The sequence below is a fragment of the Sphaerodactylus townsendi genome, linkage group LG08, assembly GCF_021028975.2.
Source record: "Sphaerodactylus townsendi isolate TG3544 linkage group LG08, MPM_Stown_v2.3, whole genome shotgun sequence".
Taxonomy (NCBI): domain Eukaryota; kingdom Metazoa; phylum Chordata; class Lepidosauria; order Squamata; family Sphaerodactylidae; genus Sphaerodactylus; species Sphaerodactylus townsendi.
Genome location: NC_059432.1, coordinates 98,651,622 through 98,664,520, shown reverse-complemented (window position 1 = coordinate 98,664,520; position 12,899 = coordinate 98,651,622). Strand labels below are relative to the sequence as shown.

The 12,899-nt window shown below is 53.8% G+C and overlaps 1 protein-coding gene across 1 annotated transcript in view; it reads right to left on the bottom strand.

Moving 5' to 3' along the window:
- Window positions 1-12,899, bottom strand: part of FNDC3B (fibronectin type III domain containing 3B) — a 303,241-nt gene that overhangs the window by 58,108 nt on the left and 232,234 nt on the right. The window contains exons 9-12 of the mRNA XM_048506935.1: window positions 9,792-9,878; window positions 4,984-5,122; window positions 3,876-3,947; window positions 356-474 (exon numbers count right to left, since the gene is read on the bottom strand). Coding sequence (XP_048362892.1) covers window positions 356-474; window positions 3,876-3,947; window positions 4,984-5,122; window positions 9,792-9,878 — 417 coding nt within the window. The remainder of the gene's footprint in view (window positions 1-355; window positions 475-3,875; window positions 3,948-4,983; window positions 5,123-9,791; window positions 9,879-12,899) is intronic.

The following is a 12,899-nucleotide window of genomic DNA, read 5'->3' as shown; positions in this document are numbered from 1 at the left end:
TCAGTGTGACTGACCACTCACAACCAACCTGCGAATCAGGCTATGCTGAAAGAGATTGACTGGCAGTCAGCTGGTGAGTTTCATAGCAAAGTAAAACCAAGTCTTTGTAACTGCAGTTCAGTTCTCTAATCAGTACACCAAATCCAAAACTTTGGTAACTTGCAAAAAACCTTGCAGCGAAGTATATGTGGACTTCCTCGCATTTAGCGGTGTTAACACTCACTAGTCTGGTAGCTCTGCCACAGCTTACAGTAAATACGATTAAGCAAACACCCCCTCTCCCACAACAGATCAGCACACGAAAAAGCTTTTAGGATAAAGGGGGGGGGGGATGCAAAGGCTCCCCCGTACTGACCTGACTGTGTCCACCAGTGCTAATACAGCATGCCCGGAGCTTATACAAAGTGCCTGGTTTCAAGTAGGTACATATACATTCGGTCGCAGATCCTCTGTAGGCTACTTCCCATTGATTTGCTGTGAGGTTAATTGGAAACAGATCAAACGATCGGCCAAGGGGTAATATCCTACTTAAGATTCCATTAAATCATAGGCATTCCAGTCATTCATGAAAGTGAGGGCAGAAGAAGCCAACCTGCACTATTAAGTCCCTTGTGCTGAAAAGGATAATCTAAAGCTTTTTGTGGATTAGGACGGCAGAAGAAATGCTCTTTTAATGCTGGGGTTGTCTCCACCATGCACAAAAGCCGCGTTTTCTCTTCTGGGTGCAAACCTTATGTTCCAAATACTAAGTTCTGAGGTGAGCCCATGAAAATTTTTTAAAAGTAGAACTCAGTGTCTGCAAATACAGCACTATATCATTCCAGTAACATAGTAGGACCTTGTAGGAAATGTTCTGATAACACAGGGGTCTGCAACTTGTGGCTCTCCAGATGTTCATGGACTACAATTCCCATCAGCCCCTGCCAGCATGGGAATTTTAGTCCATGAACATCTGGAGAGCCACAGGTTGCAAACCCTGTGCAAACAGAAGGGAAGGTGATTTTCCCCAATCCTCCTGCACACGCGCTGCACACCTTGAATCATCCGTCATGCTGTTCCTCCTGCCCGTCTCCTAAGGAATTGCATTTTGGGGATCTCCATGGACGGCAGAGGAAGGGAGGGGTAGAAGTCCCTTTCCTCTGATGGGAATCCCTTCTGTGGGCAGAAGTCTTCTGCTGGGCCACCCATCACCATTATCGGTTTTGACACTTTACAAAACAATGGTCCACCCAAACAAATAGGCATATTTTCTGCACGTTGAGTTGTAAAAGAAGAAGAAGAAGAGTTGGATTTATATCCCCCCCTCTTTCTCTCCTGTAGGAGACTCAAAGGGGCTTACAAACTCCTTTCCCTTCCCCCCCTCACAACAAACACCCTGCGAGGTAGGTGGGGCTGAGAGAGCTTCGAAGAACTGTGACGAGCCCAAGGTCACCCAGCTGGCGTGTATTGGAGTGCACAGGCTAATCTGAATTCCTCAGATAAGCCTCCACAGCTCAGGCGGCAGAGCGGGGAATCAAACCCGGTTCCTCCAGATTAGAGCACACCTGCTCTTAACCACTACGCCACTGGGTTCATATTGGCCAGAATCCATCTTGCAGAATATAACATTAGAGAGAAGCAACTACATTATAAACTCCAATGCAGGAGTGCCCTGACCTGGATAGCCCAGGATACCCGATGTCATCAGCTCTCAGAAGTTAAGAATGGTTTGCCTTGGTTAGTACTTGGATGGGAGACCACCAAGGAGGTCCAGAGTTGCCACACAAAGGCAGGCAATGGCAAACAACCTCTGAATGACTCTTGCCTTGAAAACCCTAAATGAGCGGTGATTTGATGGCACCTTCCGATACCAGGCAAGCCTATGGTCAGATGGGGGAGGCATCTCTTTCGGGATCAGCTCAGTGCCCCACAATTCATAATTTTGATATAATCTCCAGTCCAGCCTCAAGGAACACAGCAAGGATCACATGTATGCCAGTCTTAATTCAAAAGTCTGATATCAAGAGGGTCCCGCCTGACATATGACATCATTCTTTTCCCTCCCAAATTAAGAACACAGAGCTTCAGACAACGCCCTTCCTCAGGGAACCACCGCTTGAATCTGCTTAACAACAGTCCAGCCTTGGGATCGCATGCCTGGCTCCAATTCCACAATGAACTTGCAAGTGTCCAAACCAGTGATTTTCAACCAGGGTTCCGTGGTACCCTGGGGTACCGTGAGCATGTCCCAGGGGTACCGTGGCAATGCTACCCCCCCCTCACTTTTGTGGTGTCTCCTGCCAGCGCCAGCAAGGACATGGAGCTGGCTCGGGGCAGGGCCTGCCACAAGGTCAGCAGCCACTTCCTCCCCCCCCCCCCAGTTCTTCCCTTCACACTGGGAGGGGAAGGTGGGGATGGTGCAAGCAGGGGCAGTGGGAGGGGAAGGTGGGGGAATGGCAGGGGTACCGTGAGATATGAAGAGTGAGGTCAAGGGTACCGTGACATTGAAAAGGCTGGTAAACACTGGTCCAAACCCTAAACTCACTGACAAACCTGTTACATTGACCTGCACTTTCCCCTCCTCAACATTAGCATAATTCAGGGGTCAGCAACCTGCGGCTCTCCAGATGTTCATGGACTACAATTCCCATCAGCCCCTGACAGCATGGCCAATTGGTCATGTTGGCAGGGGCTGATGGGACTTGTAGTCCATGGACATCTGGAGAGCCGCAGGTTGCAGATCCCCGGTATAACTCCAGAAACTGCCTGTCCAATTATTAAGGGTCGTCAAACCTCCAGAGTTTCGTGTTTTAATTTCATCACAACAGTTCAAGTACATCAAGACTTGCAATGTCCCTGTCTTAATTTCATCGACACTGCCCCAAACTCAGATTGCAAATGCCTTAGCAGATTCAGATTGATCTCAGATTGCAAAAGCCTTAGCAGACCAGGTGCTCAGGAGCAGCAGCAGCAGAAGGCCATTGCTTTCACCTCCTGCACGTGAGCTCCCAAAGGCACCTGGTGGGCCACTGCGAGTAGCAGAGTGCTGGACTAGATGGACTCTGGTCTGATCCAGCTGGCTCGTTCTTATGTTCTTAACTCAAGTCTTGGGCTCTCCCAGGTTTTAATCCCATCAAATCATTTCCAACATTTCCAACATTGTCCATGCCTGGGAACATAACTTTGCATTGTCTCAGGAAGACTGCCAGAGGGTCAACTTTTCCCTATTAAAGAGACCCCCAAAATTCAAGGCTCTTTGTGTTTGGATTCCCTCCTTGCGCCCAACGTCGTTTTCTGTGAGAACCGCTGGCCGTTTCTCTCTCTCTTTCTCTTCTCAAACCTTTTCACTGGAATGGTAAATATCGCCCTTCCACCTTATTCCCACTATCACTTATCTCTTTATTTCTCAGGCTTTTAAAATTCTTGTGTGCTTGTGAGTATATTTTATTATTATTATTGACACCTTAATAAAGGTGTAACTGTTCTTGGTCTCAATTCTGGTTTTAAGTGGATTTTTTCAGGGACGAACTTTTGTAAACACTGGTGGAGTTCCCCTACCCGCCTCTCGTATTGTTGGTTGGCATCCAACTAATTCCTCCAACTAATTAAAGGAACAGGCCATACCACTTTCACCACCATCCATTCAAGAAGATCACATGATAGGTACACATTTTTACGTGGCCATTCTCATTTATTTAGGGGTTAATCCACAGCCAAAGGACTCTGGGAGGAAAGATCATCCAGGTTTCAAAACTCCCAGAATAATATATTGGGGGGGGGGGGGGGGAATTATCATGCCCTTAATTTCAACCGGTTTTATTCAATAGTATCTTCATACAGTACAATAGGGATCATTAAAAAAACAAACGGAGTAAATAGACACCCACTCAATTTACCTTCAGAGCTTCCTTCTGAAATTTCTAACAAGTAGTTCAGGATTTCTGAACCGCCATTATCCTCAGGAGGATCTATAACAGAACACAAAAGAGAATCACAGTACAATGAAACCAAAATTCCTCTATCTTTATTGTACGCTAGTATTGAAGGAGAAGCATCTCCCACAATTGGCTGATGCTCCCAATCTAGCTCACAAGTGGATGATTGTTTTTCAAAAGAAATACGCTTGTGCTTTGTTAACTGCTAAAGTTCCATTTGCTGTTTTTTTTTAAAAATCTTTTGGATGATAAGGCAACTAACTACAGGCTCTCACTCTTAGATGTTTCACGTATTCTCATCACTGCATAACTTCTCATGACGCTTTCCCAGTTCTTGAACCACACACCCCCTTTCTCTTTCTAAAGTGGTTTCCATCTGCTCCCGGAATGCACGTAGCCATCATGTCTTTTGAGAAGGGTTCGGTCGCTACTGAAGTTCATCTCCCGTGTTCCATTCAGGCCAGCTGTTTTCCCGCTCACATTCGGGACAAGCCGGTTAAGCAACATGCGATTAGAAGTCCATGGTGCACAGCAATAATTGGCTAGTACCCGTTATATTAACAATGCTTCCCAATTCCAGTGGCATTTCTGAAAAACTAGCAGTGCCTTAAAACCCACAAGAAGTGAAATTTAGACACACACTTTGCACTAATGCCGCTCCAAATATTTTTGTATTGGCTTTCCTGAGCCTTGATAGGGGGAGAAAGGGATGAATTTAATTCGAAGCTGAACCAGTATTTGATTCACTGGTGTATACTTTTATCATTTGGATGAAAACAAAGCAGCATGTTGGTTCATCTCACTCAACTCCCTGTTTTAACATTTTATTTCTTTGCAGAAACCCCAAGTCTCTTGTCAAGATCTTATTTACAGTCAAGTATCTCACAGACCTTCCTTAGTACTCCACTGCTACTTGATTCTCTTTTCCCCATCCTCTCCCTGCAACATTCACTCTTGGCACCAAATGCCATTAAGCTGCATATTGCTTTCTTCTACTCATGCTGCTCTTACCCTCTCCTTTTAAGGCCTTAAGACAATGAGGTTTAGTTACGTGGAGAAGTACTCTTACCCCATTTGACACTGAAGCCATGAGATGTTACTGGCCCTTTAACCACAGGTCTGGTGGGAGGCCCTGGCCTGTCGGGGCTTGTGGTGCAGACCAAGATGTCACTGGGGCTACTCTTCCCTTCTACATTGGAGACAATGAGCTGGAACAAGAGAGAAACAATTAACTGCAGACCCCAGAAGCAAGTGGCATGGTCCAAGTTACTCCGAAGCATCCTTCAAGCACCTTTGCTGGTAAAGATACCCTCTCCGCAACAGAACTGCTAAGTTTCATTACATTCAGATATGCAAAGGTTTTCAGACATTGAATCAGCAAGCCTCTAATGCTGGGATTCAAAACACATTAGACACAGGCTAGGATGCAGCACAGTGTTCTTTCCCCACCCCACTGCAGCCCGAAATGCAGCAAGGAAAGGCACTGTAGGGGGCACTGGGAGTTGAAATAGGAAGTAAGGAAGTTGCACTCTGTGGGTGTTTCCCCACTCTCCACGATCCCCCCTATGCCGCGTGCCATCCCAGGCACGCGCCCGGGCATCCCCACGTGCCTGGGCATCCCCCGTCACAAGGAGCCGTTTACAAGAGTGCCAGGGATGCTGCGCACTGAGGGGGCGCGACAGCGGCAGCATCGGGGTGGCTGTGCTGTTGCCGCCCCTGTCGTGGGGAGTGCTGGGGGACCCCATGCTACTTGAGGAGAGTAGCACGGGGCTTAAGGTAAGTGGGGAAAGGCCCTGTGGAATTGCTCCGTTGGATCCAAGCCGGGGTCTATAAGAGGTCAGTTTCACTGAATAGAACGTATGGCTCCTGCACAGGAATGGGGAGTTCAGCAGGTTTTCATAAGAACATAAGAACATAAGAACTAGCCAGCTGGATCAGACCAGAGTCCATCTAGTCCAGCATTCTGCTACTCGCAGTGGCCCACCAGGTGCCTTTGGGAGCTCACATGCAGGATGTGAAAGCAATGGCCTTCTGCTGCTGCTGCTGCTCCTGAGCACCTGGACTGTTAAGGCATTTGCAATCTGAGATCAAGGAGGATCAAGATTGGTAGCCATAGATTGACTTCTCCTCCATAAATCTGTCCAAGCCCCTTTTAAAGCTATCCAGGTTAGTGACCGTCACCACCTCCTGAGGCAGCATATTCCAAACACCAATCACACATTGCGTGAAGAAGTGTTTCCTTTTATTAGTCCTAATTCTTCCCCCCAGCATTTTCAATGAATGCCCCCTGCTTCTAGTATTGTGAGAAAGAGAGAAAAATGTCTCTCTGTCAACATTTTCTACCCCATGCATAATTTTGTAGACTTCAATCATATCCCCCCTCAGACGCCTCCTCTCCAAACTAAAGAGTCCCAAACGCTGCAGCCTCTCCTCATAAGGAAGGTGCTCCAATCCTTCAATCATCCTCGTTGCCCTTCTCTGCACTTTTTCTATCTCTTTGATATCCTTTTTGAGATGTTTCCCTTACCTTATTTGGATTGTGCTCACTATCTGGAATTAAGACCTAATGGAACCAGTAGTAATTGCTTACAAATTGCACATGCAGAATCATACTGTATACCTCAGGAACCAGAGAAGCAGCAGAGAGGGACTATTCAGGTTTCCCCCAAGCAGTAGAAAGGATTTCCTGCCCCAGCTGACTTGAAGCCTTCAGGTTTGGACACCTGCCCATTCCGTCTCCTGTTGAGTCTGTTGAGTTCTGTGTGTCTCAACATTCACGTGGCTATTCAAGTGCCTTCTGCAAATATTTTGTCTGCATGCGTCCCTATCGATCAACACTAGGAATACAAAGTCATGTGGGACTCCCAACAGTGGTGGGGAATTTGGAGGGAAAGGCAGTGACTGGACAGAAAAGAGACAGAGAACACACACACACACACACACACACAGAGAACAGAGAGAGAGAGAGGAGAGAGGAGAGAGAGAGAGAGGAGAGAGAGAGCAATTTCAAAGGAAACAAAAGTAGGGGTGACGGAGCAGGAGAAACCCAGTTATGACCTGAAGCTACTGCATCTCTGCACAGAGAGTCACATGCATAAGCCGTGCACTTGACACAAGTGGGTGAATTCACAACACAGACTCTCTGCAATAGACTGACGCTGTGTTAAGGCCTGACACAGATTCTTTAATCTGTCTGTGTTGCTGTCCCTTGCAAGCAAAAATGTATTGCGGCAGGTTGCTAAACTTGAGGTGGAATGCATTTAGGACAGAGGAAGCGGACAAAGCAATGAAGCATGCATAAATTTACTTCTCACTCAGCTAACTCAGGGATCAGGAAGGGCCACATCCATTCATTTCAGTTAGCCCGTAATCAGCAGTTTGTAAAAAAAAAAATTAGACTTGTATGTGTGCTGGCAGGCTCTTTTTCAGGTTTGTGCAGGCTCTTTTTCTGATGTCTTCTTTGGGCATACCGAAACGAGTGCAATGAGAGTGCAAATGGCCTGCAAATGTGGTCACCCCACTGCAGGTGAAATGGCTACTGGATGTATCAGGAAGATTGCAGGTAACAAGCATCCATACATAGAATCATAGGCTGATTCGGCAGGGGCCAAAAACAGCAGTGTGAAAACAGCGTGAAAATGGTGTAAAAGGGTTTAAAACAGTGTAAAAGGGTTTATACTGTTTTCACACCACTGTTTTTGGTCCATGCGGAATCAGCCCTAGAGTTGGAAGAGACCCCCAAGGGCAATCAGTCCAACCTCCTGCAATGCAGGAACACACAATCAAAGCATTCCTGACAAGATGGCCACTGAGCCTCTCTTTAAAAACCTCCAAAGAGGTCATACCATCTGCAACTGTGCACAAATAAAGAATTGCAAGCGTTTATGGAAAGGCATTGCTTTCTGCAGTGCACAGACCCTTATTGCTTTCACTCTTAATTTTGAATGGTTGTAAAAACCATTTTTTACCAGTGGAGAAGATGGAGCTGCAATCCTGATTTTAAATAGATCTCAGAGAATTGTCTGCCACCTACAGACATGCAATCTTCCAGTTAAATGTGGTCACTGTTATCAGCAAATGTATATACAAAGTGTTCCCCACGGAAAACGCTATTCCTCTGAGCATTACATGGGACAGGATACTTAAAGCCAAACTCCAGTTACTTTTGTTAAGCAAGTCCTAGGGACACACAAAGAAAATGTAAATTAATGCTTCCTCGGTTTAACAAAAAAGTAAGACTGCCGCCTTGTGGATGGACACTAAAATTGCATCAAAAGTTTAAACTGCTAATGTACAGTTAAAGGCAGGAGTTCTGCACTGAGTTGGCAGCTACCAAGCGGGATCTGGAGATCCCCTGGAATTACAACTGATCTCCAGGTGACACATCAGTTCCCCTGGGAAAAAGTGGGTGCTTCTGAAGGCGAACTCTATGGCATCATACCCTGATGAGCTCGCATTCCTGCCCAAAATCCACCAACCCCAGACTTTGTCCCCTGAAATCAGAAATTTTGCAACCCGGATTCGGCAACAAGTGAGTAAGTGTGGTAAAGAAGAAGAAGAAGAAGAGGAAGAGGAAGAGGAAGAGGAGGAGGAGGAGGAAGAGGAGGAGGAGGAGGAGTTGCTTGGATTTATACCCTACCGTTCTCTCCTGTAAGGAGACTCAAGGTGGCTTACAAGCTCTTTTCCCTTCCTCTCCCCACAACAGACACCTTGGCCCCTTCCGCAAATGCAAAATAATGCGTTTTCAAACCACTTTCACAACTGTTTGCAAGTGGATTTTGCCATTCCGCAAAGCTTCAAAGAGCACTGAAAGCAGTTTGAAAGTGCATTATTCTGCATGTGTGGAATGAGCCCTTGTGAGGTAGGTGTGGCTGAGAGAGCTTCGAAGAACTGTGACTATCCCAAGGTCACCCAGCAGGAATGTTGGAGTGCAGAAACTCATCTGGTTCACCAGATAAGCCTCTGCCACTCAGGTGGAGGAGTGGGGAATCAAACCCAGTTCTCCAGATTAGAATTCACCTGCTCTTAACCACTACACCATGCTGGCTCTCGAGAGTCATAAGGAAAGCAGTTATCTCAATTTCTGAGCGCACCTCTTGGCACACTGGTGAAGGGTCCAGTTTTTCCAGAGAATTCAGCAGTGCAGTTGCTAAGCACGTGCTTTAATTCAGAAAACTTTTTTTTAATTGGTAAACTGTATGTTTTAATCTGTTTTAATTTCATTAACTAGAATACTACTCATGTTTTTGCAAGCTGGTTGTTACGTCATTTGCCACCTTGTGGTCAACAGCATAGGGTGGGATAGAAAGGCTTTAAAAATAAAACTAATAAAAACACATTCACACATAAAACACACACACACACCTGTGTGTAAACAAAACTGATTAAGTCAATAACTGGTAGAAAGGTGAATGCTATTTAATGAAGTCTCAAGTTTTTTTATAGCAGTTTTCTGAATTTGGTAAATACACCAGCTGATTTTCAGATACTGGTTTCTGCCATTCCAGAACATCAGGATAACTGACCAGTACAGAAATTCTGTGGGAGAGAATTTTCTCTTCTATACACAGTCTTCAACAGAGAATTTTAAAGCTGGGGTAGATGTTATTGCAAACACGCATCTTCTGCAGAAAAACAGCATCTCTGTGTCTCCTCATGTCTTCCTTGTGAAACTGTGGCCCCTTCCACACATGCAGAATAATGCACTTTCAATCCACTTTTAAAATGGATTTTACTGTGCACAATAGCAAAATCCACTTTCAACAATTGCGAAAGTGGATTGAATGTGGATTATTCTGCATGTGCAGAAGGGGCCTGTGCTTTTCTGAGTTAATGGATGTAACAGCAAGGGATATGAAAACAGGAAGAAGTACCTACCCTGAATTTATATTGTGTGCTTCTTTTGAGATTTTTCACAGTACAGGTACGGTCTTCTCCAGTGTACTTTGGGTGAAACACACTATCCTAAAGTTAAAAGACCAAAACACAACATCATCAACAGTGTCACAAGAGCAAAGACAACATATTACTTCCTTGGGCATATGGCACAAAGAACCACATATATTTTTTCCGGGGCCACATTTGGGCATATGAGGATTCCACCAGGTTTGTTTCTATTAAGTTCCTTCATCAGGGAGCTTGCTGTAATGGGCTGCTTTACAGACTTCTGGAATCTAACAGTAAGGATCTCTGTGCCCCAAGACACGGGAATAGCCAAGGCTTTATATTTTCTGACACCAAGGAGACGGGATGAAATCCACTAGTGTTCCCCACAGCTTCTGCTGCAGTCCCAGGGTAAGATCAAGCAGAATAGTCTGCGAAAGAGTGGTAGACTGAGATTTCCTCCCCAAGGATTTCTTCTTTTTTTTGTCGATGCCCACTAGTTTTGTGGCTGGGCATGTGAGCCTGAACACATGCCCATTGCCTGATTTAGGATAGTTGACACACTGGAAAAATAATCCTATCCCTACTCATCATCCCTTTAACAATGCAGACATGTGCCCATCATGTGCTAAACAGTTTTGCCAACTGCACTATTTCAATATGCCTGATGGTGAATATACACACAGTGTCTGGTGTGCGTATATGTATGACAAACGGCATGTTTTGAGTCTGACATGAAGTGGAAATCCTCCAACTTTTTCCTTTGTTTACTTACTTATTTATTTATTTACTGTTTACTTACTTACTTATTTATTTATTTCTTAAATTTATATACCGCCCGATCTGGGGGGGGGGGGTGGTGGGGCGAGGGGGTGGGGGGGGGGGGGGGTGGGGGGGTTTGGGGGCGGGGGGGGGGGGGGGGGGGGGGGGTGGGGGGGGGGGGGGGTTGGGGGGGGACGGGGCATGGGGGGGGGGGGGTGTGGGGGGGGGGGGGGTGGGGGGGGGGGGGGGGGGGGGGGGGGGGGGGGGTTGGGGGGGGTGGGGGTGGGGGGGGGCGGGGGGGTGTGGGGGGGGGGAGTAGGTGGGGGGGGGGGGGTGGGGGGGGGGGGGGGGGGGGGGGGGGGGGGGTGGTGGGGGGGGGGGGTGGGGGGGGGGGGGGGGGGGGGGGGGGGGGGGTGGGGGGGGGGGGGGGTGGGGGGGGGGGGGGGTGGGGGGGGGGGGGGGTGGGGGGGGGGGGGGGTGGGGGGGGGGGGGGGTGGGGGGGGGGGGGGGTGGGGGGGGGGGGGGGTGGGGGGGGGGGGGGGTGGGGGGGGGGGGGGGTGGGGGGGGGGGGGGGTGGGGGGGGGGGGGGGTGGGGGGGGGGGGGGGTGGGGGGGGGGGGGGGTGGGGGGGGGGGGGGGTGGGGGGGGGGGGGGGTGGGGGGGGGGGGGGGTGGGGGGGGGGGGGGGTGGGGGGGGGGGGGGGTGGGGGGGGGGGGGGGTGGGGGGGGGGGGGGGTGGGGGGGGGGGGGGGTGGGGGGGGGGGGGGGTGGGGGGGGGGGGGGGTGGGGGGGGGGGGGGGTGGGGGGGGGGGGGGGTGGGGGGGGGGGGGGGTGGGGGGGGGGGGGGGTGGGGGGGGGGGGGGGTGGGGGGGGGGGGGGGTGGGGGGGGGGGGGGGTGGGGGGGGGGGGGGGTGGGGGGGGGGGGGGGTGGGGGGGGGGGGGGGTGGGGGGGGGGGGGGGTGGGGGGGGGGGGGGGTGGGGGGGGGGGGGGGTGGGGGGGGGGGGGGGTGGGGGGGGGGGGGGGTGGGGGGGGGGGGGGGTGGGGGGGGGGGGGGGTGGGGGGGGGGGGGGGTGGGGGGGGGGGGGGGTGGGGGGGGGGGGGGGTGGGGGGGGGGGGGGGTGGGGGGGGGGGGGGGTGGGGGGGGGGGGGGGTGGGGGGGGGGGGGGGTGGGGGGGGGGGGGGGTGGGGGGGGGGGGGGGTGGGGGGGGGGGGGGGTGGGGGGGGGGGGGGGTGGGGGGGGGGGGGGGTGGGGGGGGGGGGGGGTGGGGGGGGGGGGGGGTGGGGGGGGGGGGGGGTGGGGGGGGGGGGGGGTGGGGGGGGGGGGGGGTGGGGGGGGGGGGGGGTGGGGGGGGGGGGGGGTGGGGGGGGGGGGGGGTGGGGGGGGGGGGGGGTGGGGGGGGGGGGGGGTGGGGGGGGGGGGGGGTGGGGGGGGGGGGGGGTGGGGGGGGGGGGGGGTGGGGGGGGGGGGGGGTGGGGGGGGGGGGGGGTGGGGGGGGGGGGGGGTGGGGGGGGGGGGGGGTGGGGGGGGGGGGGGGTGGGGGGGGGGGGGGGTGGGGGGGGGGGGGGGTGGGGGGGGGGGGGGGTGGGGGGGGGGGGGGGTGGGGGGGGGGGGGGGTGGGGGGGGGGGGGGGTGGGGGGGGGGGGGGGTGGGGGGGGGGGGGGGTGGGGGGGGGGGGGGGTGGGGGGGGGGGGGGGTGGGGGGGGGGGGGGGTGGGGGGGGGGGGGGGTGGGGGGGGGGGGGGGTGGGGGGGGGGGGGGGTGGGGGGGGGGGGGGGTGGGGGGGGGGGGGGGTGGGGGGGGGGGGGGGTGGGGGGGGGGGGGGGTGGGGGGGGGGGGGGGTGGGGGGGGGGGGGGGTGGGGGGGGGGGGGGGTGGGGGGGGGGGGGGGTGGGGGGGGGGGGGGGTGGGGGGGGGGGGGGGTGGGGGGGGGGGGGGGTGGGGGGGGGGGGGGGTGGGGGGGGGGGGGGGTGGGGGGGGGGGGGGGTGGGGGGGGGGGGGGGTGGGGGGGGGGGGGGGTGGGGGGGGGGGGGGGTGGGGGGGGGGGGGGGTGGGGGGGGGGGGGGGTGGGGGGGGGGGGGGGTGGGGGGGGGGGGGGGTGGGGGGGGGGGGGGGTGGGGGGGGGGGGGGGTGGGGGGGGGGGGGGGTGGGGGGGGGGGGGGGTGGGGGGGGGGGGGGGTGGGGGGGGGGGGGGGTGGGGGGGGGGGGGGGTGGGGGGGGGGGGGGGTGGGGGGGGGGGGGGGTGGGGGGGGGGGGGGGTGGGGGGGGGGGGGGGTGGGGGGGGGGGGGGGTGGGGGGGGGGGGGGGTGGGGGGGGGGGGGGGTGGGGGGGGGGGGGGGTGGGGG